The sequence below is a fragment of the Anabas testudineus genome, chromosome 10 (assembly GCF_900324465.2).
Source record: "Anabas testudineus chromosome 10, fAnaTes1.2, whole genome shotgun sequence".
Classification (NCBI taxonomy): domain Eukaryota; kingdom Metazoa; phylum Chordata; class Actinopteri; order Anabantiformes; family Anabantidae; genus Anabas; species Anabas testudineus.
This window is the reverse complement of record NC_046619.1, coordinates 23,316,449-23,343,065: the sequence shown is the minus strand read 5'-3', so window position 1 is coordinate 23,343,065 and position 26,617 is coordinate 23,316,449. Positions and strand designations below refer to the sequence as shown.

The 26,617-nt window shown below is 42.7% G+C and overlaps 1 protein-coding gene across 1 annotated transcript; it reads right to left on the bottom strand.

The window, feature by feature from the left end:
- Positions 1-1,476: 1,476 nt before the first annotated feature.
- Positions 1,477-22,163, bottom strand: tmprss15 (transmembrane serine protease 15). Its single transcript, XM_026358526.1, has 28 exons — positions 21,981-22,163; positions 20,641-20,753; positions 20,427-20,551; positions 20,149-20,216; positions 19,854-19,996; positions 18,824-18,877; positions 18,625-18,744; positions 18,372-18,480; positions 12,115-12,224; positions 11,802-11,942; positions 11,558-11,710; positions 11,129-11,234; positions 10,706-10,847; positions 10,470-10,611; positions 8,981-9,070; positions 8,504-8,629; positions 8,282-8,425; positions 8,089-8,199; positions 5,324-5,447; positions 5,104-5,199; positions 4,794-4,843; positions 4,583-4,654; positions 4,349-4,493; positions 3,673-3,854; positions 3,291-3,383; positions 3,001-3,140; positions 2,112-2,166; positions 1,477-2,002 (listed from the first exon to the last, which is right to left on the bottom strand). Coding segments are annotated over exons 1-28 (3,093 nt in total). The 5' UTR covers positions 21,983-22,163; the 3' UTR covers positions 1,477-1,865.
- Between the last annotated feature and the right edge of the window lie 4,454 nt (positions 22,164-26,617).

Sequence of the window (26,617 nt, the reverse complement as noted above, 5' to 3'; positions counted from 1 at the left end):
GGCGTCCTTTACAACAGTGTAGCAGTGGTCCAGTGTGTTCATGTCCCTGGTGGGACAATTCACATGCTGCCTGTATTGTGGAAGTTCGTGGCTCAGACTCGCTCTGTTAAAATCACCCGTGATGATGAGCAGGGAGTCTGGATGTCTTTTTCCCACATCAGTTATGTGGTCAGCCAGGTTCTGTAAAGCTGTTGTTCCACAGGCCTGAGATGGAAAGTATGATATATATAAAATATAAAAGGGACGGCAGTTGATTAAAAAAACACTCTGAGGGCTGCAGAACTTCTTCAACACTGTGACATCTGTACACCAACCTTCGTTTATATAAAAGCAGGTTCCGCCTCCCCGTGTTTTACCGGAGAGCTCCGTGACACGGTCCGCACGGAGCAGCTGGAAGCCGGGAAGGTGTAGAGCACCGTCAGGGATGTTCTCACTGAGCCAGGTTTCAGTGAAGCACAGGGCGGCGGATCTGTTTAAGTCCTGTTTAAGTTTTTTGTGCTGAGGAGCAGAAGCTCATCCACCTTTTTTACTAGAGAGTGTTGCAATTCCTCCCTCTGCCCCTGTCTGTTTGTTATGTTTTGTTTTTGTTTATTGCTCCCTCTCCTGCCACTCCATGTATGGACTTCCTCCGATCTCCACGCCACTCACTGCTGAACTAATTGCTCATTCATTTCACCTGTTCACTCCCTCTGGTTTATAAGCACCCTTCAGTCCTCAGTTCCTTGCTGGTTTGTTGACTTCATTCATGCTCATGTCTTCATGCTGCGCACACTTGGATCTCCTCAACTTTCGTTTGTTTGTTGGTCTGTTGGTCTTCGTCACTCAGTTGTTTTTTGATTACTTTGGACTCTGTTTGTTTTCACTCTGGACTGCAATTCAGTTCAATTCAGTGTTCGTTTGTAACAGAGAGCGCACATTAGCCAGTTGTATTGACGGGAGCGGCGTAGGTGAGCCCCGCTGTCTCAGTCTGACAAGCGCACCTGCGCGCTTCCCTCGTCTGCGCTTTCTGTAGATCCGATAGAGAGCCGCTACGCCTCTGAGAAGGATCTCCAAGAAACTTTCTGAGTCTGTAGACACCATAGGAAAGGTGCCAGGAGATTAATTTTCTAGGTTCAGTAGTGCCTCTCTGGAATAGGTAATCTGTGAGGCCTCAACTGGCTGCATAAAATAAAACAAACACTAAAAACACAAAAAAAGTAGAGGGTCCTGGAGAGCCGAGGCTGCCATCTGCGGCGCCATCTTTGGTATATTTTATGTTGTGTGGATGATTGACTGAACTAAATGTAATTATACTGTAAAAAAGCAGAGCAAAAATGTTAAGTGTCCAAAAACAATACGATACTAAATGTTAATACAAAATGAACATTTAATAAGACCTGGCTTGTATTTCTACTACAAACTGTGAAAGAGGGGGTCCAGTCTCACAACCTTGTGTCCAAAATGTAATAAATGCAGCCCAAAGTCATTAAAGGGAAATCACATTTATTGTTTTTAGTAATTTGACAGCAGTTTTTTATTCCAAAGCCTTTTACACTTTTACACATTTAACTGATCTGATGTGCAGTAAAGCACTGAAGTGATCAGTTTCTGTCACTGCTCAGATTGTTTCAGAACTACAAAACCACACAGTAGTGTCACAGGGTGAGGCGTCACAATCATTGTGTAAACACAGTTCACTGTAGTTTAACACCTGTCATCAGATTCAGATGCTGTATCCTTATTGGTGCACAGAATCATCCAGGTGAGCCCCACCCACTTTAACCCAGGTAAAGGAGCTTGGAAAAAGACAAATATACAAACAAAAGCAGTGACGGATCTGTGTTCTGCAGTATCAGAGGTTTAGAGAGTTTTTTTGTTTGAACGTATCACAGTGATGAAGAAGAGGAAGCTGATGGTGATGAAGAGCGCCTGGTCTTGGCGATCCAGGAGCTGAAGGCAGAGACTCGGGCATAGACTCCAGGTCTGTGAGGACGCCCACAGCCAATCCCAAACGAGGTTACACCTGCCAGGAACCAATCAGATCACATCTTTTAAAACCTGATCAACCCTCATCTACAGAAGGTTCTTACTTTGAACCTTAAATACTTAAAGCGTGTCTGAGAGAGACTGACCAATCTGAGTCCAGTGTCGATCATCCAGACACATGAGCGGACCTCCAGAGTCGCCCTGCAAACAGCAACAGTACACTTCATTAAGCTTTGTGTTTGTATTTCAGCCAACTAAACCGTTCAGCTCTCAACCAGTTCCTCTGTCCTAATAATTCTTAGTAAGATACTAGAAAATTATTAGAGAAAAGTCAGAATAAACATTCTAAAAATATCTAACACAAAATCATAAATATTTCCAACAAAATATTAGTAGAATATTCAACAATATCAAACAATCAATGAAATACTAGTAGAAAATCACTCCAAATTTTCCATGACATAAACTATTTGTAAAAAATATTTAAATAAACCAAAAATGTAACATAGAAAACATTGTAGATAGTAAAACATTTGACAAATAAAGTAAAAAGCAATTTTATATAAAAGATATATTATTTATTAAATATTATTCAGATAAAATATTTCAAGCTTTTCCTCAAGTCAAACCAGCACAGAGTGTCACTAAAGCTTTCACACATGCACCGACACCCTGAACATGTATGGACTTTACCAAGTGAGCTGCATTGAGAATGCAAATGTCTGAGTTATTCAGTTCAGACATCACCTGGACTTGGAGATTTGAGCACAGCAGGTAATAGTCCAGAGTATTTCGCAGCTTGGAGGTGTCCTTTCTTACATTACAACCACCCCCCAATTAAAAATTCCCGGAGTGAGAATGTGTATCACCCAGACTTTCTCCTGCTGTGTGGTGCATGTGTGAACGCACAAGTTGCGATGTCCGGACCTGATCCTCTGGAGATGGTCTGGAGTGCATTTGTGAAAATGTTTGTTGATGCCTGTGACCGGATCTGGATTCGCATCTGAGTCCAATTAAGCCCAGGTATAGTTTTACCTGACACGAGTCGACCCCTCCCTTGGGGTACCCAGCACACACCATGCTGGAAGTGATGGTGTACTCAGGTAGCTCATCCTGACACTGATCCGGATCCACCAGAGGAACCTCAGCTTCTTGGAGAATGTTAGGGAGAGAACCTGTCAGAAAGACAGATGGAAGAGACAGACAGGTACAGAAACACAAAGGTTAGAGCGAGACATTTAGACAGACAGGTACAGAGAGACATGTTGGAGAGAAAGACAGGAAGAAAGACAAAAAGTATTTGGGCATATTAAACTCTGTCTCACCGCCCTCGGCTTCTCGTCCCCAGCCTGCAATGAAACATTTTCTCCCTGTTGTGATGTTTTGACCATCAGACAAACAAACCGGCTGGATCCACTCTGAAAACAACAACCAGCAAGTACTTTATTATCATCACTTCATCGCATCATCAACTAATTTAGAGTTTGTCAGCAGTTTCTTATAAGTAAAAGTACTAAAAGGATCTGATTTAGCAAGAGAGAGAAACGATTTTCTTTAATAATCCTAACTTGTGTCATGTCATTTAAATTGTTTCTTTCTGTTTTTCTTGATTGGATCAGGGACGTTCTTAGAAACCAGATTACATAAATATGAACATAAAAATGTTCAACAAAAGACCAGGTGAGGTGTTTGTGTGTAGTTACTGACCGGTAAAGTTGACTGGCTCCTGCAGATGCATCATGGCGATGTCGGCCTGTTTGGTTCGTCTGTTGTACTCTTTGTTGATGACGATGCGATCGATTTGACGGGTCTGAACTTCAGCAGAGTTAATGTCATTCTGAGCATGAAGCCCAAAAACAGCCAACCAGAATTGAAGGTGTAGGTTCTTTCTGTGGAGGCAAACTGAACATGTCTTCATTGTGTCTTTATGGTCTCCATCAAGTTAGCGCCCCCTAAAGGTTGCTGTTTTACTAAGCTATATTTTGTATTTTGATACTGTGGTGTTAGTACCTTTTCTGCCTGTGATACCTCAGTACATGAAAACACGGAATGAAAAATTTAATGTGAAGGTAAAAATCTCACATATGGTGCAGAGAAATAAATACATGCTGATACACTGATATACTCCAACTGCCTTTGCTCTTATCCCACTCATTACATCCCTGTGTATTTTTAAGTAGAAAGTGTAAATCTTGCATCCTCCAATGCACAGACTGTAATTTATTGTTAGATTTATGGCACCCCTGGGTAGACCTGTGTCTTCCCTGTAGAAAATACTATGAGCACTTCTGGCTGTGTAGCTGCGTTCTGCACAGAAACAGTAAAGTTTGATCTCGGTCTAATCTGATTATATGAGAGATGAATTGTGGTTTGAGTCTCTCACCCGTAGACACAGTGAGCAGCAGTCAACAGCCAGTGTCTGCCAATCAGTGAGGCTCCACACACATGACTCCCTCTCCAGCGCAGAGACACGGTCCATGGCCACGCCCCCTTTACAGCATCGACTCCACCCACAACCCGGGACTCACCTGAGAGGTAAAAACAAACATGACCAGCGTCAGACTGACACAGGAAATAGGGTCAGATGAACTACAAGAGTAGTAGTTCATTTTGTTACCTTGACCAGGTTTCCTCTCTTCTGAGTGGTTTGTTTCTTTTGTGACAGCTGTGACTTGACGAACTCCACAAGCTACAACATGCAAAAACACAGGTTGAAAAATATTTCATACTGGAACAGTCTTCAGGTCAACCTGAGCAATGAAACTTGTAACAGTCCGTGTTTATGATGACAGATGGTTATTGTTGTAACCGCTGGTGAGTGAACTTACGTTGGTTGTTACAGGTCAGAGAAACCACTTTGTCACTGATGCAGGTTTCACTGTAACAACAAAAAATTAATATTACATCCATCCATGTCCCTATCACAATTGATTACTTTTATATTCTGTTGTTAAATATTAAAACTTTTATTGTAAAATATTAAAACTTTTATTATTACAAGTAGTTCTCCTTCTAACTCTGTTTTTACACAGGGTTCTAGTAGTTACTCTAGATGTGCATGGTCTTCGGTATGTTGCACTGATTTTAGTTCTAGTTCTTGTGTAGTTGTGTTTTTTTCCTGGTTCTGCTCTTCAGTACCTGACACTGGTTTCCAGTGTTCCATCACTGGTGATTTTAATGTTCGCAAAAGGTGAATCTTCTGGCAGAGCTGGCAGCAGTGAGGCCTCCCCAGACCTGCACAGAGATTGAGACGAAAACTAGCTCTGAGTCTGGACGTGAAACCTTAGAACTTGTCTACATTTTCTGCATCTTATTAGAAACCTTCATTGGTCCACAACAACAGAGCAACCAGAGTTACCTGTATCCCAGGTACTGGCAGGTGAAGTCAGACAGGTCAGAGTTCCAGGTGTCAGCACACACAGTGTGCAGATATGAGACTACTCTAACCTCAAGATGACTGGAACTGTTTACCTGTAACAGAACTGAAACAAATAGACACACCTGAGCATTTGTTTTCTTTTGAAATGTCCACTGACTACTGGACCAGTTCAGACAGTCACCTGTAAGAACCCATCAACAAATTCTCATCTCCTGTTCCTGATCTGACACCAGGTACATTTAAACAAAGAAAAACACCTGGTGACATGAGAAAGGGTTCAGAATAAACAGAAAGAACTTCTTTATAATCTGCGATCCTTAACACTAGGACTACTGACTTTTCTGGTCATACCTAGGAGCCCGGCAGTGTGGTCAAATGACCAGCTCACTGTAGCTGGCCTCCTGTGGACAGCTGCTTTTATTATGTAAAGACGGTCGTTAGCGGTACATGTCGGGGTGGGGGCAGATGGGGGGAGGGTTGTCGCTGACACACCACAAGAGGAAGGGAGGCACGCTGAAGCTCTGCCTCACCAAGACATCTTATGGAGACATCCACACACATGTTGTTGTTTTTTTCCTTTATGCAACAGATTTATTCATGAAAATTAATTCTGATTGATCCACTGTCCACATGTGAATCTACAGCAACCAGCACATCTCTTGGTCTGAGGTTCATAGTGCAGCAGTGCTTCATCTGGCACACGGCTCTTTTTCCAGGGCTAGGTGTGGTGGGTTGATTTTGAAGCTCTTGCTCCTTCATTGCCTTTTTTCCTAAGCGCTGCCATGTCTATCAGGTTATAGAACACGGAGAGTGGCCTGCGCCGTGTTCCTTTGCGCGACTGTAGTCACGCACCATTTGGTCCATTACGTCCACGCCAGCTGTTGAATGAAAGTGGGCCGGCCTTCCATGCCCCGCGCCCCTCAATGAAACATTGTCATAACACTGCACTGGAGAACTGTTGCACATTTCCCACTTCTGAATGGTGAATGGCCCACCCATAAAAACAGCAGAAGTGAAAAATGTGCATTTGCAATATGTCTAATGGACAAAGGAGGAAAGAATGCCGAGTGCCACTCTAATCAGGGAGGGGGAGGCAGATCTCGGCGACTCCGAGTTGCCAAATATTGCACCCCCTTCCCTTATTAAGGGACAATCTCATTTCATGATTCATACACATTCACTGTTCATGTACTGTTCTTTGGTTGTGTAAAGCTGCTTTGTGACAATGTCAATTGTAAAAAGCGCTCTACAAATAAAATTGAATTGAATTGAATAAACTGTAACACACGTTATAGCCAAACCAAATGCTAACCAAAGGTGTCCGTCTTTCAGATTATTTTAAGCTGACATTGAAAATTCACATACGCAAAAGTGTGACAAAGCACACCACAGATCTTTGCCCTATTAAAAATGTTATAGCAGATTAATAGTGTTGTGGTTAATAAAGGTTTTCATTGTGGTTCGTTGAATGTATGAATGTTATCAATGTGTCATACTTTGTCAAGTCAAGCTCAATCTAATAAAATATCTGCTAATATTAAGATTTGCAAACTTCGGTATGATTCGAGCGCCTCACACTTTTGCGTAAATGAATTTTCACTTTCAGCCTAAAATAATCTGAAAGATGGACAAATGGCATTTTGTGTGTTAGGCTACAATTAATAAGAGAGGGGGGTGCAATATTTGGCAACTCTGAGTTGCCGAGATCTGCATTTTTTCCCCTGATTAAAGTCGGGGATGTAGACCTCCGGTCCTGCTCCGTGTCACACTGAGTGGATGCGTTCGTTAGTTCTATGTATGTGTTACGTGACGAACGGATAAAGCACCAAAGACGACTTGTCATCCCGCTTTGGAGAAGGAAGAAGAAGATGTGTGTGGATGTCTCCATAAGATGGCTTGGTGAGGCAGAGCTTCAGCGGGCCTCCCTTCCTCTTGTGGTGTGTCAGCGACAACCCCGCCCATCTGCCCCCACCCCGACATGTGCCACTAACGACCGTCTTAACATAATAAAAGCAGCTGTCCACAGGAGGCCAGGTGGTCATTTGACCACACTGCCGGGCTCCTAGGTAAATTGTCATTTACCCGTCTGTCGTACTTCTAGTGTTAATTTTTCTGTCCATGTGTTCAGAAAAGGTACTAACTCCACAGTATCAAAATACTCCAACACATCTCCCACATCCAAAAGTTTACTTGAGTAAAGGTACAAAATATAGCTTAGTAATACAGCAACCTTTAGGGGGCGCTAACTTGATGGAGACCATAAAGACACAATGAAGACATGTTCAGTTTGCCTCCACAGAAAGAACCTACACCTTTAATTCTGTTTGGCTGTTTTCGGGCTTCATGCCCACAGTCAATTCCAAACGAGGTTACACCTGCCTTCACAAGGTTACACGGTAGGTGGCTGGTTAGTATAGTGCTTACATCGCCTCCCATGTGGGAGACTGGGGTTCAAATCCCAGCCGTGGCCTACCTCCAGTAGGGGTCCTTACGCTTACCCTGCCTACCCTTGTACTGACTTGCAAGTCGCTATGGATAAAAGTGTCTGCTAAAGGTACACAAGGTTACACTTGAAATCTTTTAACCTAACAAGAAGGAAGTCCAGTTGTCATGACTCAACTAACGTCAGCTGGATGTCTGAGAATCTTTACTAACAAAGTAGCATGAACTGAAGTAACATGACATCATAATAACATTCTCTGTTCACTGTTTGATGGAATATTGATTATCAAACACTGACTCACCACAGTCAGCTTCATCTGAACCGTCTGGACAGTTGACCATGCCATCACACTGATTGTTACCATGGACACAGCTTCCTGTCTGACACTGGAAGTGACCGGCTTCACATGGTGCTGCTCACAAGCCACAGATATTCAGTAATCAATAATATAATTAATAATACTGTTGTAACCTGCAGTCTGACCTGTGGCTCACCTGGAGACCCCAGGTCGACCCCTGAGGTGAAGTTAGCCCTGAATCCTCGACCCTGGATGGAGTCGTCTGTATAGAACCACACTTCCATCTCATTGGTTGTAGAGAACAAGTCTTGGGTTGGGCCTTTATTGCCTGTGAGGATGACTGAAAAAAACTGGTTAATAACTGATGATGTAAATGTGCAGGTTCAGCAGAAGAGGATTGTGGGAAACACCTCCTCACCTAGTAAGGTAGAGTTAGGCCCTGCCCCATCCCGCACCTCTACTATGTCGTTGGTAGCTTGAACATCGAAGTCCAGGAAGTGGAGCTGGATGTTTTGACCCTCCTGAGTGTGGAGAGTCCAGAGACCTGCAGCAGCAGAGGATCATGGGTAGTTTACTGCAGAAATACAGTGACAGGTGAGCTTCAAGCCACAGATAAATATTCTATTTAAATTTTTGCCTTGTTACAGTTGTTCTCAACACAGACAGAAAGAAAGAGAACCACAACCAAGAAAGATCCACATGAACACAAACACTGAATAACATCACTACAGAAAACTCAGTGTATATATACAGAATATGCAAGATGGATGAAAATATGGAGGATATTGTCAGATTAAATGTAGGATGAATTAATACACATGTTACTGTAGATACGTAAAAATACAGGTATCGATAGTAAGTAACACTAAAAGTTACAGGTGACAGGTGAACTCACATTGAGCCTTGGTCCCGTACGACTCAGGGTAGTTTGGAGAGCTGAATGTGGAGTTTGGCTTCCAGAGGTCAAAGGGTCCTCCACAGTCAACTGGACAAGTCAGAGCAGAAGGGACGGGGTCAGACTGGACCCAGATCACATCTGATCTCAAGTGTACGTGTGACCGTGTTCTGGTGCAGTTACACCTGAAGTACCTTCTACAGTAAATGAGAAATTGTAGAGGAAGATTTACTCGGGTCCTGTCCAAAAATGATTCACTGCAGTGTTTGTTGTATGGTTCACACACAAACATAATCAAATCAATTCCACTTTCCAGAAAGTGTGAACCTCCACAGCTAAATGCGTGTTCCTGTCAGCCTGTGTTCTTAAAGTGACAGTACTCTATAGCAAGAGTGCTAGAAATATTCTCAACTGAAAAAAAACCACGATAACATCAATATAAATTATAAATTAATTCAAATAGATAAATGGATATTGAACCACAAAATATTAAATTATTCTGACAGAAAATTTAAATGAACAGAAAATATTAAACTAAAAAAACCCTAACCCTAACGGTGTCAGATAAACAGCTTTGACGAGGGTTGTTGAACGAATAACCCTCGTTAGAGAGAGAAGGTGGTCTCATTTACATTTACATTTACATTTAGTCATTTATCAGACGCTTTTATCCAAAGGGACTTACAAGTGAGGGACAAGGCAAGCAAACAAAATCTAAGTCAAGGAGAAACAACATCAAAGCAAAGTGCTATGTTTCAAGAGATGTGAGAATGAAAGGGTAGAAAAGTTTTGGTTTTTTTTAAGTGCAAAGGAAGATGCGGAAGAGTTCTGTTTTCAGCAATTTTTTAAAGATTGCAGGTGAGGTGGCTGAGCGTGCAGAGATAGGCAGCTCATTCCATCATCACAGTTTTCCTTGGTGTCGACTGTGTGGTGCTGGTACCACCAGACGTCGTTCCCTGGTTGAGCGCAGTGGAAAGGAGGGGATGTAGACCTGAATGATTGAACTAAGATAAGATAGAGCTGTAGAGTTGACCACTGTGTAGGCAAGAGACAGAGCTTTGAACTTGATCCTTGCAGCCACACGAAGCCAATGCAAACATCAGGTCGAACCCATCACGCACTTACAATCTAGATCTTTCATCACTATCAAGGCGGTTTCTGTCTCAGGTGGCCACAGTGATACATATAAAGGCAAAGTGGAACAACAGGTGACCATCAACTGCTACGGCTCTGTGACTTCACAGGGTTTATAAGTTTCCAGCCAGTCAGTCAGAACTGGTGAAACTTCTGGATAGAAGGTGTAACGTCAGTAAGAACTTAAAAAAAGTCCAGTTGATACTGAACAGCAGCGATAGGTTAAGATGTCCACATAATAATCTAGGGGTGTGGCCTGTACCTCACCTTTTACTGGGGGTGTATCTGCCTCACTGCAAGTAACGGGCCTGACCTGTGTATCTTACCTTGTCAGGCAGCATAGTCTGAGACTCACTTGGGATGGGGGGTGTGGTTGTAGGAGGTGGGACATTCGTGGGTTCAGGAGGGGTGGGGCCACAGGGACCAGAGGTCAGTGCAATGTCATCCAGAGCGATGTCGTTCATCATCCCTTCTTTCTTTAAAGATTCAAACATCACCTGCACAGGTCAATAGATACCGGTTTCCATTACCTATTGATCAGGATCAGTAAATAGATCAGGATCAGTTGACTACCTTCGTGATGTCACTGACCGTAGCCGTGGTCGTCAGGTTGAGGGTCACCTGGCCATAATTCCAAGTGTCGCCATAGTTACCATCTTTCTGGAACAGCACAATAAAGTTTGGCCAGACAAGGACTCGGAAACGATAAACGTCTTCTCCGAACATGTGGTACCTGCAGACACAAGTGTTTATTTATTTGTGTTTACTATTTCTTTTCTTTGTTACTTTAGTTTTGTGGTTATATGTTTATTTATTCAATAGTTTATTTATTTATTTTGTTTTCATGTAGTTTGTTTTTGTCTTTTCCTTTTGAACTTTTGTTTGTTGTGTTTGCTTGTTTTTTTTTTCTATTTCTTTACAGGCTTGATTATTTTTCATCTTTACTTTAGTTGTTTTGTTTGCTTTTATTATTTGTAATTTGTTCACATGTTTATGTTTTTTTGTGTTGTTTACCAGAAGCTCAGACACATTGGCTGAGTGGGTGGAGTCAGGGGGATACTGTGGATGGTGAAGTTCCTCACAATAATCCCACGACTCATAGGAGTGACGATGTAGAAACCTGACAAAGTCCAACAGACACATCAGTAATACTCACAACAATACTGTGATCACCAACATTAATACTGTACTACTACTACAAATAATGGTACAAACAGCTGTATGACTAATTATCATCAGAATCGTTTCAATCACATCTTAAAGCACAGTTTTTACATTTACATTTAGTCATTTAGCAGACGCTTTTATCCAAAGCAACTTACAAGGGTAGGCAGGGTAAGTAAAGGAAGTCTGCTTTGTCAGTTTCTTCTATGTTTTAACAGCATCGTCTTTCGTTTTACACTGAAAATGTGTTTTACTGTTGTATCTTCACAGTAAACCCACCAGAGCTGTTACCCAGCGTGTGGTCGGCACTCGGTCCAGTCAGCAGAGGTTTTGTGGAGCCACTGACTCGAATCCAGTCTGCAGCATCATACGTTGTATCCTGCCTCCAGAAACACATGCCCTGCTCAAAGGTGCAGGTGAGCTTCTCCTCATCTGAACACAGAAACAGATCGAGACAGTGGGTGACAGTAAAAACTTAATTCTCTGTTGAGTCATGAGGTGATGTGTGGGGGTGTAGTGTTACTTGAGAGGTTTGAGGTGTTAGCGGCGCTGTAGGTGGCGTTGAATCCTTTCAGGTTGTTGTAATCATCAGTGATAAACTCCACAGTTGATTGGTCAGTGAGCAGCCACACTGTGCCAGGTGAGGCGCGTCCTGAGAACTCAGCTGTGAATCACATGAACGCGTTTTTTAACGTGTCGTCAGGTCACAGATGTCTCAGTTGATCTGCAGGATCAGGACTGAGCCGGATCCAGTCGTTCAGACATTGGACTGAGCTCATACACACAGAATCCTATTAAATAGGAGGTCAGTGTTTCTGTGTGAGTCTGAAGTTTACCTGTGAGCACCTTGTTTTGCCCGACTCCTTCATAAAGTTTCAGAGTGTCCGTGATTTCTTCTGTTTGAAACTGATGGAAGTTGACCTCAATTGAAAGTCCTCTTTCAACCCTGAAGACAAAAACGAAACACTTTGGTCTAGTGTCACAATCTTGTGATGTTTAAAAGAGTCCAATGGGAGTCCATGATAACAAGCTTCAGTACATTCACAGTCGGACAGGTGGAAGGTGAGACAGACAAGTATCAGGTTGTACACTACTGAGCAGATGGCAGACAAGCACTCGGGTAAGTCCAGAGTATACGAAGCTGGCAGGTGAGTCATAGGAAACAGGTGAGTGTGGGAGCAGGGGCAGGTAAGAAGGTGGTGGAGGCACTGTGCATACACAGTATGTCTACAGTGTGTATAGATTGAGTGTGTGTACAGTGTGTACAGTGCATGTACAGTATACAATGTGTAAAATGTGTACAGTGTGTACAGTGTGTGTATAGTGTATATAGTGTGTGTATAGTGTGTGCAGTGTGCACAGTGTACAATGTACACAGTGTGTGTACAATGTGTGTATAGTGTGTGTACAGTGTGTGTATAGTGTGTACAGTATACAATGTGTACAGTGTGTGTATATAGTGTGTACAGTGCATGTACAGTATACAATGTGTAAAATGTGTACAGTGTGTACAGTGTGTGTATAGTGTATATAGTGTGTGTATAGTGTGTGCAGTGTGTACAGTGTACAATGTACACAGTGTGTGTACAATGTGTGTACAGTGTGTGTACAGTGTGTGTATAGTGTGTACAGTATACAATGTGTACAGTGTGTATATAGTGTGTACAGTGTGTATGTAGTGTGTACAGTGTATATATTGTGTACAGTGTGTATATAGTGTATATAGTGTGTACAGTGTACAATGTGTACAGTGTGTATATAGTGTGTACAGTGTGTATATAGTGTATATACTATATATATTTGTCACTAAATGATGCAGAAAAATTAGTCCATGCTTTCATCACCTCTAGGTTGGACTACTGTAATGCCTTACTGTCTGGCTGTTCAACCAGGTGCATAAACAAGCTTCAGTCAGTTCAGAATGCAGCAGCGAGAGTCCTCACTAGAACCAGAAGATACGATCACATCTCGCCTATCTTATCTACACTTCATTGGCTCCCCGTGAAATTTCGCATTGATTTTAAAATACTACTTTTGACATTTAAAGCATTAAATGGTCTTGCGCCGCATTATCTAAGTGAACTGCTAGTGTCTTATGATCCACCACGCCTACTTCGCTCAAAGGATGCTGGCTGCCTCTCAGTACCTCGTATCCTAAAAACTACAGCTGGGGGCAGAGCTTTTTCTTACAAAGCCCCAAAGTTATGGAATAGCCTTCCAAATAGCGTTCGGGACTCAGACACAGTCTCAGTGTTTAAGTCTAGGCTGAAAACCTACCTATTTAGTCAAGCATTTGAGTAAATAGATCTGGGAAGGACTCATGGACGTAGAGCATTATGGTGAACTGGTATGTTTAGATGCTGTCTTCCCAACTCTCACTGATCACTCTGGTTTGTTGATGGTGAAGTGTTTGGTTGCTCTACATCCCAGTGCGCCCTCATGTCTGTGTTTTCTTCTGAACCCACCCTTTCAGTTAGGCTGTCATAATTAGTCCTGCCGGAGTCCCTGCTGCACTACACTAAATATACATTCACCTCAAACTTTATCTGACTGTGAATTCAACTAACTGCAATCTCTCCTCTTCTCTCTCTTTCCCTCTCCCTCTCTCTTTTCCCTCTTCCTGTCTCTCTGTCGAGCTACACGTCATTCCACCCTTTGCCCTCTGGACCTGTCTGACTCGTCCTGATGCCCAACTTCTGGCTGGAGATCTCGTCGCCTGGATCCACCGTTTGCCCTTTGGGATGCGTTTGGAGACTGGATTGGTCACAAGCTACTATGATGTCGGTCCCGGCCTCGGCGGACGTCGGAAGCTGTTTCTTGGAGGTCTCGACTCAACGCTCGATAGTCAAGGAATGGAACAAGTCTGCCTGCAATAACTAACTGGACTCCATATTAACTTAAAGATATTAACTGTTATACTGGACTGCCTGCTGCCTACACAGCATGTAATCACCCATATGAGGATGGGTTCCCTGTTGAGTCTGGTTCCTCTCAAGGTTTCTTCCTGTTGCCTTCTCAGGGAGTTTTTCCTTGCCACCGTCGCCCTCGGCTTGCTCATCAGGGACAATCACATTATTATGACTCATACACATACACTGTTCATGTACTGTTCTTTGGTTGTGTAAAGCTGCTTTGTGACAATGTCAATTGTAAAAAGCGCTCTACAAATAAAATTGAATTGAATTGAATAGTGTGTACAGTGTGTATATAGTGTGTACAGTGTGTATATAGTGTATATAGTGTGTACAGTATACAATGTGTACAGTGTGTATATAGTGTGTACAGTGTGTATATAGTGTATATAGTGTGTACAGTATACAATGTGTACAGTGTGTATATAGTGTGTACAGTGTGTACATAGTGTGTATACTGTGTACAGTATACAATGTGTACAGTGTGTATATAGTGTGTACAGTGTATATATAGTGTATATAGTGTGTGTATAGTGTGTACAGTGTGTGTATAGTGTATATAGTGTGTGCAGTGTACAATGTGCACAGTGTGTGTACAATGTGTACAGTGTGTGTACAGTGTGTGTACAATGTGTATTGATATATTGAGTTACATTGATACATATAGTGTGTATATAGTGTATATAGTGTGTACAGTGTGTATAAAAGTGCGCAGGCGCGAGCCTTGCTGCAGCCGATTTACCGCTGTTCTCATCTTGTGATGTCTTTTTCTGTATTTTATCTTATTATTTTTATTACTTTTGTGTAGATAAGTTACTAGTTTTGAAATTAAGTTCTACCCTCTCAGATCATGTTGTTCGAGAGAGTTTTTATCTCCGTTTTTACCTTTGGTTTCATACTCTCACTAATCCGAAAGACCGGAGCGCAACAGCTGCTCCATCACCATGGAGCCAGCTCCTTTGTTTACACCCGGGATCAGCTGATCTTACTGAGGACGGCAGGAGTAAAGGATCAAACTTTGTCTGGGACTTTAAACATCCCAGAGGAGATCAGAAGAAGGACAACGAGGGGATGTAGGGGAGGCAAAAAACAACAAGGAGGAAATAAAGAACGGAGAAGAGCGATGCGCAGAGAGAAGGTGCGAAGATTCAAACCTCATCTCCCCTCTCTGATTATGGGTAATGTGAGATCACTGGACAATAAGATGGACGAATTGACAGCTCTGGTGAGGATGGAGAAAATCTTTACAGAGTGTAGTTTGATGTGTTTCACAGAGACATGGCTGCATGATGGTATTCCTGACTCCAGTGTTAATATAGATGGTTTCAGCACCGTGCGCTGGGACAGGAGGCGAGAGGAGAGCGGTAAGAGGAGAGGAGGGGGGCTCGCCGTTCTCATTAACAACAGGTGGTGCCATCCTGGCCATGTCACTGTGAAAGAGCGTGTATGCAGCCCTAATATTGAACTTTTGGCTGTGGGACTTCGTCCATATTATTTGACCAGAGTTTTCTCACACCATATTAATCACCGTTTACGTTCCTCCATCCGCTAACGCCGCTGCTGCGTGTGACGTCATTCAGACGGTCACCTCCAGCCTGCAGACCAGACACCCCAGTTACCCAGTTTGTGAGCTGTCCCACCAGGGGGGAGAGGACATTGGACCTGATGTATGCTAATGTTAAAGATGCCTACAGCTCCACTGCCCTCCCCCCTCTGGGAAAGTCGGATCACAACCTGGTACATCTCATCCCACAATACACACCTTTGGTTCAGAGGCAGCCTGCCACCATTAAAACTGTAAAGAGGTGGACAGAGGGGGCACACCTTGCCCTGCAGGGATGCTTTGAAGAGACAGACTGGAAGACTCTCTGTGAACCTCATGGTGAGGACATTGATGGACTGACGGACTGCATCTCTGACTACATTAATTTCTGTGTGGACACCCACGTACCCACAAAAACCATTTGCTGCTTCCCAAACAATAAGCCCTGGGTCACTCAAGACATCAAAGCCATCCTGAATGAAAAAAAGAAGGCATTCAGATCAGGAGACAGGGAGGCAGCAAGGAGGGTCCAGAGACTGCTGTCTGTCAAGATCAGGGAGGGGAAGGAGACTTACAGGAGAAAACTGGAACAGAGTCTTCAACAGAACAACACCAGGGAGGTTTGGAGGGGTATGAGGACCATCACTGGCTACAAGTCCAGCAGCCAGGAGAATGTGGGGACAGTGGACCGAGCCAATGAATTGAATAATTTTTTCAATCGATTCCAGGCTGATCCACAGAGCCCACTTCAGTTCACTAACTGCTCCTCAGTCCCTCCCCCACACGACTCAGCCACCACCCTAACAATCTCAGCTGAGCAGGTGAGAAAAGAGCTGCACAAAGGCTGCAGGTCCTGATGGAGTCAGCCCAAGGGTGCTGAAAGCCTGTGCTCCTCAGCTATGTGTTGTTCTCCAACACATATTCAACCTCAGCCTGCAACTGGAGAGAGTTCCTCTAGGGTGGAAAAAGTCGTGCCTGGTTCCAGTGAATAAGACGCCACGTCCCAGAGTCCTCAATGACTTCAGACCAGTGGCTCTGACATCACACATCATGAAGGCTTTTGAGAGGCTGATCCTGGAGTCCCTCCGACCTCTGGTCAAACCCTCACTTGACCCCCTCCAGTTTGCTTATCAACCCCATATTGGAGTGGATGACGCCATCATACACCTTCTCCATCGCACCTATACCCACCTGGACAAGCCTGGAGGCTTAGTGAGGATCATGTTTTTTGATTTCTCCAGTGCATTCAACACCATCCGGCCTGCACTACTGGGAGAGAAATTAAAAAACATGCAGGTCAACACTCCCCTGATTTCCTGGATCATGGACTACCTCACTAACCGGCCACAGTACGTCCGCCTGCAGAACTGTGTGTCTGACACTGTGGTCTGTAGCACAGGTGCTCCACAGGGGACAGTTCTGTCTCCATTCCTCTTCACCCTGTACACCTCAGACTTCAGGTACAACTCAGAGTCCTGTCATCTTCAGAAGTTCTCTGATGACTCTGCAGTTGTAGGATGTATTAGGGGTGGAGATGTCACAGAGTACCGTGGAGTGGTGGACAGTTTTGTTGACTGGTGTGGACTCAACCATCTGCAACTTAACATCAATAAAACAAAGGAGCTGGTGATGGACTTCAGGAAATCTGGGAGTCCTGTCATCCCTCTCTCTATTCAGGGGGAGGAGGTGGAGGCTGTATCTGAGTACAAATACCTGGGAGTGTACTTGGACAACAAACTGGACTGGACCAAAAACTCATCAGCATTGTACAGAAAGGCTCAGAGCCGGATGTACTTCCTGAGGAGACTCAGGTCCTTCAACGTCTGCAGCACCATGCTGCGGATGTTTTATGAGTCTGTGGTGGCCAGTGTCATCTTCTATGCTGTGGTCTGCTGGGGCAGCAACATGAAGGTGGCAGACACTAACAGACTGAACAAACTGATTAGGAGGGCTGGCTCTGTTCTGGGGGTGGAGCTGGACCCTCTACATGTTGTGGCTGAGAGAAGGATGCTGTCCAAACTCCTCTCAATCTTGGACAACCCCTCCCACCCACTGCACAGTGTGTTGGCTGGACAGAGGAGCACGTTCAGCCAAAGACTTATTAACATTAAATGCTCCACAGAGCGCCACAGGAGATCCTTTCTACCTGTGGCCATCAATCTGTACAATTCCTCCCCCCTCTGTAAGGGGTTGGGGAAGTGAAACTGTCATATACTTGTGACCCAATTTCATTTATCTATTTTCTATTTTACATATTCTGTATATATATTTGGTTTTTCGGCATTGATGTTATTGTGTATTTATGTTTGTGTATTTATGTTGGTGTTGGATCTTTCCTGGTTGTGGTTCCTTTTCTTTCTGTCTGTTTTGAGAACAATGGTAATGAGGCAAAACAATTTCCCTCTGGGATTAATAAAGTTTTTTGAATCTTGAATCTTGAATTGAATATAGTGTATATAGTGTATATAGTGTGTACAGTGTGTATATAGTGTATATAGTGTGTACAGTGTGTATATAGTGTATATAGTGTGTACATAGTGTATATAGTGTGTACAGTGTACAATGTGTACAGTGTGTATATAAGTGTGTACAGTGTACAGTGTGTACAGTGTGTGTTCGGTGTGCAGTAGAGTCTGACCTGATGATCCAGCGACAGGAGCTGCTGCTGTTGTACGTTTCCGAATTAACTGATGAACTGAACCAACCGCTAGGTCCTTTTAGCACAAACTGTCTGTCACATGATGTTGCTATGGAGATGAGAATGATGAGGTCATAGGCAGGTAAACTGTTCAGTAACACCTGAACAAAATTGCACTGATCACATGGACTTGTGTCCACGTCTTAACCTGCAGCTCTTCTACATATTAACAAGTGCAGAGCTCGTCACTGACCACAGAGAGCAGTGTCTTCATCAGAGGTGTCAGGACAGTCATCGACTCCATCACAAAACCGACCGATGGGGACGCACTTTGATCCATCAGCACAGGACATCTCATTAGTAGGACACATCACTGCGGACAACCAGAGGACAAAGGACTGAACAAAATTCTTCAGTGAAACAAACCGGATAATCTGTTGGTCTTTTCTTACCTGTTGTTGTTGGTGTGATGGTCGTTGGCGAAGCTGTTGTCTCGTCTGTTTTCTCTGCAGGAAACAATGCTGGAGTGAGTTTTGGAACTGTGGAGGCCTCCCTGTCTGACATGTAGAAACTAACAGAGTTCTGAACTGATATGCAACTGGTTTTATTTAATGTGAGCCTGGATTGATGTGATCTTATCCATTCTAAATCTGTTTCTGTCTACAGTAAATCCTGTAGTATTGTTTATGACCTTGGTCTCAGACTCTCTTTCTAATTTCTCCTCTTAGTACAAACTCAACACGTCAGTTCATGACATGAATCATGCAGTGACATGATGACGTGTGACATATTTATGTTCTTTAGCAGACAGAACAACAAGCCCAATGTGTAGGTAATGGCCTGTATGGCCTATGTGTTAAGACTCAACAAGAGAAATATGGGTTCCATATAAAGTTATGATCACAGGGACATTAGTGATGCTGGTGCTGCTCAGTGGGGTTGTTGGGTTTTCTATACTATTCTGTATACGGTTATAGTTTGTAGTGTTCTTAAACACTGTAAAGTGTCTTGAGATGACTTCTGTTGTGATTTTGTGTTGAATACAAATAAAAATGAATTAAGACAATGTAATGCCCTATGTGGCAGTGGAATCTGAACAATAGATTCCACTGCCACTCACTCTCTATTGAATTGAAATAACATTCTAAATCTAATTTAATGAATTGTCATTATATATTCTTTATCGAACTCTGAACTCACAAGAAGCTTTTTAAGGGAAATGGTTCATTTTAGACAACCAAAATGGAACACACCCCAATCCAGAAGGTATCAAAAGCCAAAGACGTCATAATTTGTCTACTCTTTTTAAAATTTCTATTTTAATCTCAAGTAAGATAGATATAGTTACATCTTAACATTAACATTTTAATCTAGTTTAGTTACTGCACTAGATTAAAACAGGTAATTAACAGATGATAAAAGGAGACATGAGCTCAAGAAGCTGGACTCATCTGTGACCTCACTGTGACATCACAGACTCACCTGTGACCTGGATGCTGCTTATGTCGATGACCCATCCTCCGCCTTGGACCTCCTCAAGCCCTGCCGCCAGCTGCTGCTCCACCTCCACTGCAGCGATCAAATGATTGAACCAGAGGTCAAAGGTCACAGCCACGCTGCCCTGACTGATGATATGATCAATTACAGTTATTCATAACGACAATAGGAACAACAGCTGATTGATTACTGATATCAATCTGATGTGAAGTCCCCTTTCTGATCAATAATATTATTGATTAGTAATGAAGTGATTAATGTTACTCATCCAATATCCGACCTGAAGTACAGAACCTGGCAGGACTTGTAAAGTCCGCTGAGCTCCGTGTAACTGAACGCCTCAGACACCTGTCGACCAATCACAAGTATAAAAGAATAAGAATAAAAGATGATGCTGTGACCAGATTGTTTCATCTTTGACAAGAAAAGCTTCTGAGCTAAAACTACCTGTAATTCAAGTTTTCAAAATAAAAACTAAAACAATCTGCAGGTTATTTTTCAGAATAAGCGAGATGCTGGTCACATGTTCTCCTTCAGAATAAAAGCCTGGGCTCTTACCACCTGCTGGACATCGAAGGCCAGAGATTTAAACTGAAGACTGCTGGCGTTTCTGAGTTCCTCAGAGAACAAAGCTCCATCTGTGATCACCATCCGACCAGTCAGCCCTGCAGGCTCAACGGCACCTCGGCACACAAACAAAACAGTATTAATACAGATAATACAGACAATAACTGCTGAGATCTGATCGGTTCATCAAATACAGGTCAGTTACCCTCAGGCCTCAGGCTGATCCATGAAAACACGATCAGTCCAATACAACAGACCAGAAGAACAGAAGAAATGGTGATGAGGAGAACCTCTAGAGAGGAAAAACGCTGCTTCATCCTGAGAAATTCAAAAAACATCAGTCAGTACTATCTATAAATGGCAGCTTTTAACTGAGCTGTGAACTGTCAAGTCCATTTGACAGCTCTTCTGGACCTTTTGATGCTATTACTATTACTCCCTGCCAGACCTTTAATTCATCACAACATCAACATTAACATTGGATCTGCGGTGATTGTCCCTACTAAGCCTCAGCCAGAAACCTGGAGGTCATCATTGATGATCAGCTGACCTTCACGGAAAACACATCGCCACAGTCTCTAGATCGTGTAGATATGCCCTCCACAACAGCAGAAAGATCAGACCCTACCTGACGGAGTACACGACCCAACTCATTGTACAGACATTGATCTTATCTTGTCTTGACTGCTGATGGGGTTACCGGCATCCACAATCAAACCCCTGCAGATGATCCAAAATGCAGCAGCACGCCTCATTTTCAATCAACCAAAAAGGTCTCATGTCACACCGCTCTTCAGATCTTGGCACTGGCTTCCTGTGGCAGCAAGGATCAAGTTCAAAGCTCTGTCTCTTGCCTACAGAGTGGTCAACTCCACAGCTCCATCTTATCTCAGTTCAATCATTCGGGTCTACATCCCCTCCCGTCCACTGCGGTCAAACGGGAAACGATGTCTGGTGGTACCAGCACCACACAGTCGACACCAAGGAAAACTGTTCAGCTCAGTGATCCAACGATGGTGAAATGAGCTGCAGAACTCTGCACACTCAGCCGCCTCACTTTAATATTTAAAAAACTGCTGAAAACAGAACTCTTGATCATCTTCCTTTGCACTTAAAAAAAGTGCAAATGGTTCTCACATCTCTTTTTCCTTGACTTAGATTTTGTCTGCTTGCCTTGTTCCTCACTTGTAAGTCGCTTTGGATAAAAGCGTCTGCTAAATGACTAAATGTAAATGTAATAGGTGGCTTCACAGTGAAACATCTGGTTAATGTAAAGCTGTTGGTAAATGTCATCAACTGCTGAGTCACATTTTCACTAGTCATCAGGTGACATGAATTTAAAAGTTAAAAACAGACACACAGCCTTATAATCAGATTCATCATCACTGAACAACTGAAATGATCACACGCAGATAAATGTAGCCTCTGGATCCAGATCAGACAGGAAAGTTCATTTCTACTATGACTCTGAAAGAGTCTTTTTACCGTGTAATTGAAACCAATTCCACTTCCTGTCTAAGTAGAACATGAAGGAACCTGACTCACATGTTTCTGCAGACCTCAGTTCAGCTGCTCCTTCTTTCTGTATGTTGCAGATTGAAAATGTAAAGTTTCAGGAACAGAAACACATCGACTTGTGTTTTTCTCTGACTCTGGATCTGATCTGTGATCAGCTTTTATTGAGCTGGAAATGACGAGTGGGTCCTTATCAATACAGCAGCTGATAATCAGGAATCATGTTGCCTGGAACACAGAGCAGCAGATAAACCAGCGAGTCATGGTTAATGTTGTAACAGATACAATCTCTGCCATTGTAATATGTTTGATGCTAAATGATCATTAATGAGTCTTTTAAATGTCAGCATAAATATAATTAATGTGTTTTATTGTGTGTGATGATTCAGGAAGAGCAGAAGTTAATGAGACTTTTGTTGTTTTGTCCTTGGTTCACAGTTAAAGTTCATTATGTAATATTACTGCAAATAGTTTCAGGTACAAATTAATCTCTCCTCTTCTCTCTCTTTCCCTCTCCCTCTCTCTTTTCCCTCTTCCTGTCTCTCTGTCGAGCTACACGTCATTCCACCCTTTGCCCTCTGGACCTGTCTGACTCGTCCTGATGCCCAACTTCTGGCTGGAGATCTCGTCGCCTGGATCCACCGTTTGCCCTTTGGGATGCGTTTGGAGACTGGATTGGTCACAAGCTACTATGATGTCGGTCCCGGCCTCGGCGGACGTCGGAAGCTGTTTCTTGGAGGTCTCGACTCAACGCTCGATAGTCAAGGAATGGAATAAGTCTGCCTGCAATACTAACTGGACTCCATATTAACTTAAAAGACATTAACTGTTATACTGGACTGCTGCCTACACAGCATGGAATCACCCATATGAGGATGGGTTCCCTGTTGAGTCTGGTTCCTCTCAAGGTTTCTTCCTGTTGCCTTCTCAGGGAGTTTTTCCTTGCCACTGTTGCCCTCGGCTTGCTCATCAGGGACAATCAGATTATTATGACTCATACACATTCACTGTTCATGTACTGCTCTTTGGTTGTGTAAAGCTGCTTTGTGACAATGTCAATTGTAAAAAGCGCTCTACAAATAAAATTGAATTGAATTGAATTGAATTGATCAAACCCTCAAGGGCGCGAATGTTTACTTCTTCCTGGGGGGGGGGGGCGTTACGGAAAATAATTGAGAAGCACTGCTCTAAAGGGAGTTTTTCCTCTCCACTGTCTCCTGGTGCTGCTCAGTGGGGTTGTTGGGTTTTCTATACAATTATTCTCTGTAAGGGCTTAAACCTTATGAGCAAACTTGATCTCCTCAATACTCCAGATGTGGCTGCTGCGGTCTGTTTGGTCCATGTTCATGCTTCCCCAACACTGTGGTGCACCCTGTGAGGCCAGCGTTTCCAGCTGCTGGTTGACTTCCAAACTCCCGCTTCCTGACAGCCTGATGGCCTTAAACACTGTAAAGTACCTTGAGATGACTTCTGTTGTGATTTGTGTTGAATGCAAATAAAATTTGAATTCAAAATAATTAAATTGACGTGTCCTATAGAAAACTTTGTCATCTGCATAAAAATACACATGAAAATGTTGGTCTTATAAAGGTTCAAGGATAGACCAATGAGGAACACTATTACAGACCATTGTGTGGTCTTCATTTAAGTACTAAATTTGTGTACTTCACCTTTGCTGTTTGGTTTTGAGTCTTTCTGCTACATACACAGGGCTGTAGCAACCTGTCAATCAAACTAATAAATTACCTGCTCAGGTAGAAGTGATCAGTTGTTGTGTTCACAAGCTCAGCAACTATTTCCTTCAAGGTCAGGGTCATGTTTATCGTTTCCCTGAGGATAATCTGTCTCAGATTAAAGGGACTTGCATAAACCAAACCATCACAATAAAACACATTAAGTAAAATCAGGAGATAAGAACAAGTCCAAATACTGGTCTAAGATTAAAGACCAAACTCATTAATCACAGTCATTCACTTGGTTCAAACATCTAAATCAAAACACAACAGCATCTTCATAGCTCCTTCTAGAATCAGGTCAGACTCAGAGTTAAACAAATGTATAGGATCAGACTGGATCCTGTTGGCTGATAAAACCATAATCTAGAACTGAGTTTACCAGATTTTAAATCTGCAATGTTCTGCTCTGAATCAGGGGATCAGTTTGTGAACTTGATGTGTTTTCCCTTTGCTTATGTTGAGCTAAATATATCACACAACAAAGAACATTCTCGTCTGATCTTTTGTGAAATGGATCTGAGAAGAGGATCCTGTTCATGGAAATGAAACCACTGGTATTTGCTCATAACTGTTGATTAACTTACATTTACATCACTTGGCAGACACTTTGGATAAAAGCAACTTACAAGGGTACAGGCAGGGTAAGAGTAAGGAGGTCTTGCCTAAGGACCCGTACTGGGGGTAAGCCACAGCCAGAATTCGATCCCCAGGTTCCCGAATGGATGGTGGTGATGTTACCACTACACTATCCAGCTTTCTTGGCATTAAAAATAAAATGGCTTTACGTCTTCGGCTTCACAGACAGCTAAGCTTTGACCTGTTGAGGAGGTGGTTCAGATCTAGCTCAGATCATGTTCACACCACAAACAAACATTGCAGCAGCATTGTCTCCTGAAAATGATGCTAATAGGTTTTTGTACCCAGATTAAGTTTTATACTAACATAATGAGGATGTGTTGTTCATTATTGTAAATGACAAATATGTTAATCTAATCAGTAAAGTGGATTTGGTTTTCATGACAATAGACCTTGGAGCTATAAAAACTTATTGTTCTCCTTTGTTTACAAGGAGATTCGGATTCTGTGCAGTGGTGGATTCAGAAGTTCTGGTATTACCACATATACCACACATCCTGGAGAGTATGGTGGTCGAGCTACAGAGTGAATAATGAGAGAGCAGCTCATCTGCACACAACCCTGCAGGAATGATTAAGATGTTTCCAGCATCTGATTGGTCAACATAGTTTTATTTACCTAATGTTTTGTTCTTCTCAGAATGTTTTAACTTTCAGTGATGAGATTTGTCAGTTGTGTGATGATAACTATTTAAAACTTAATGTCAATGAGACACTGATTTTAGAAAAAGGAAACACTGAAGCCAGCGTGAAGCAAAACTAAACTATTTAGAGAATGTTCAGGCTGTTTTTTAATTTGTAGGACTTTTTTTTTAGTCAGGGTTTACTTGTAGATTTATCTATCTGTCCAAAGTGCAGACTCCAAACAAATCCACCAAACTTAACTTTCTTTAACCATAATGTGGTGAACAATGTGTTTGAAACAATATTCGATTGTGCTTCTAAAAAAAAAAAGAGGCCTTATATCTAACAGACTATGACATCAGAGCTCACCTGTGTGTGTGCTGCTGCTGACAGGATCAATCTGACCTGATGATGAACGACGTCCATAAACAAACTAATCTTTACTCCACGGGGTGGAGGAGCATTAGTCCAGTAAATAATAATCTTTTATTATTGTAAGATGATAAGTGTCTGTGATAAACAATGCGGTGACCTGAGAAGCGTAACAGGAAACCAAACTATATCTGTTGATTTAAAGGAGCCGTCCACCAATGTCCACTTCACACTAGTTCTTCAACAACATTTACATTTACATTTAGTCATTTAGCAGACGCTTTTATCCAAAGCGACTTACAAGTGAGGAACAACAACAGCACGTTGAGAGTTATTCCAAAGTAGTGGGGCACAGTAGGGAAAGTTCCTGCAGCCTGCTGGCTTTGTTTTGAACTCTGGGGACAGACAAGAGCCCTGCATTCAGAGAGCGAAGGGGGTGGTGGGTTATAAGAGATAAGGAGATCAGAGGTATGAAGAGCAATTCCAAAACAGGTTGTACATGTCATCTTAAAATCTGATCTAATCTCTGCATCTCCTATGGACAGAGAAGCCTGAATTTTAGCTGTATTACGTAGGTAGGAGATATCACTTTAAAGATATCTCGAAGATATCTTTAAAGAGCTGTGAGCTACCCCACTCACAGCTCCACCAGCCACAGTTCCACCACCCACTGCCCAAGGACACTTTGGTATGTGACATCCAGCTTTTTAGCGCCAACAAGCAGGACTCTAATTTAGTAATCTCAGGGAGGTCATCAGCCTTCACAGGGACGTAGAGCGCATTCACATAACAGTGGAAATTAATTCCATTCCTTATATTTTGAAAAAAGGAGAGGGCCAAGAAACGATCCCTGTGGTACTCCATATTTCACATTGGTAGATGTTGGTGGTGGTGTTGTAAGAAACAAATTGTGTTCTTTCCGATAATCCTACTTCCGATAAGTAGGATTTTAGCCACATAAGATCGAATCCAGAGACACCAAATTTATTTTCAAGTCGAGGTCGGAGTATAAAATGATTTATGGTGTAAAAAAGCTGCACTGAGGTCCATTAAGAGAAGAAGAAATGTTTAGTTAGAATTCATATTTATCAAAAGATCATTAACCACTTTACTAAGTGCAGAAATGGGATTCCGCCACCTACAGCTCCACCACCTACAACTCCACCACGTGCAGCTCCACCACCTACAGCTCCACCATGTACAGCTCTACCACATACAGCTTCATCAGCTACAGCTCCACCCACAGCTCTATCAGCCCCAGTTCCATCATCTATAGCTTCCCCACCCACAGCTCCCCCAC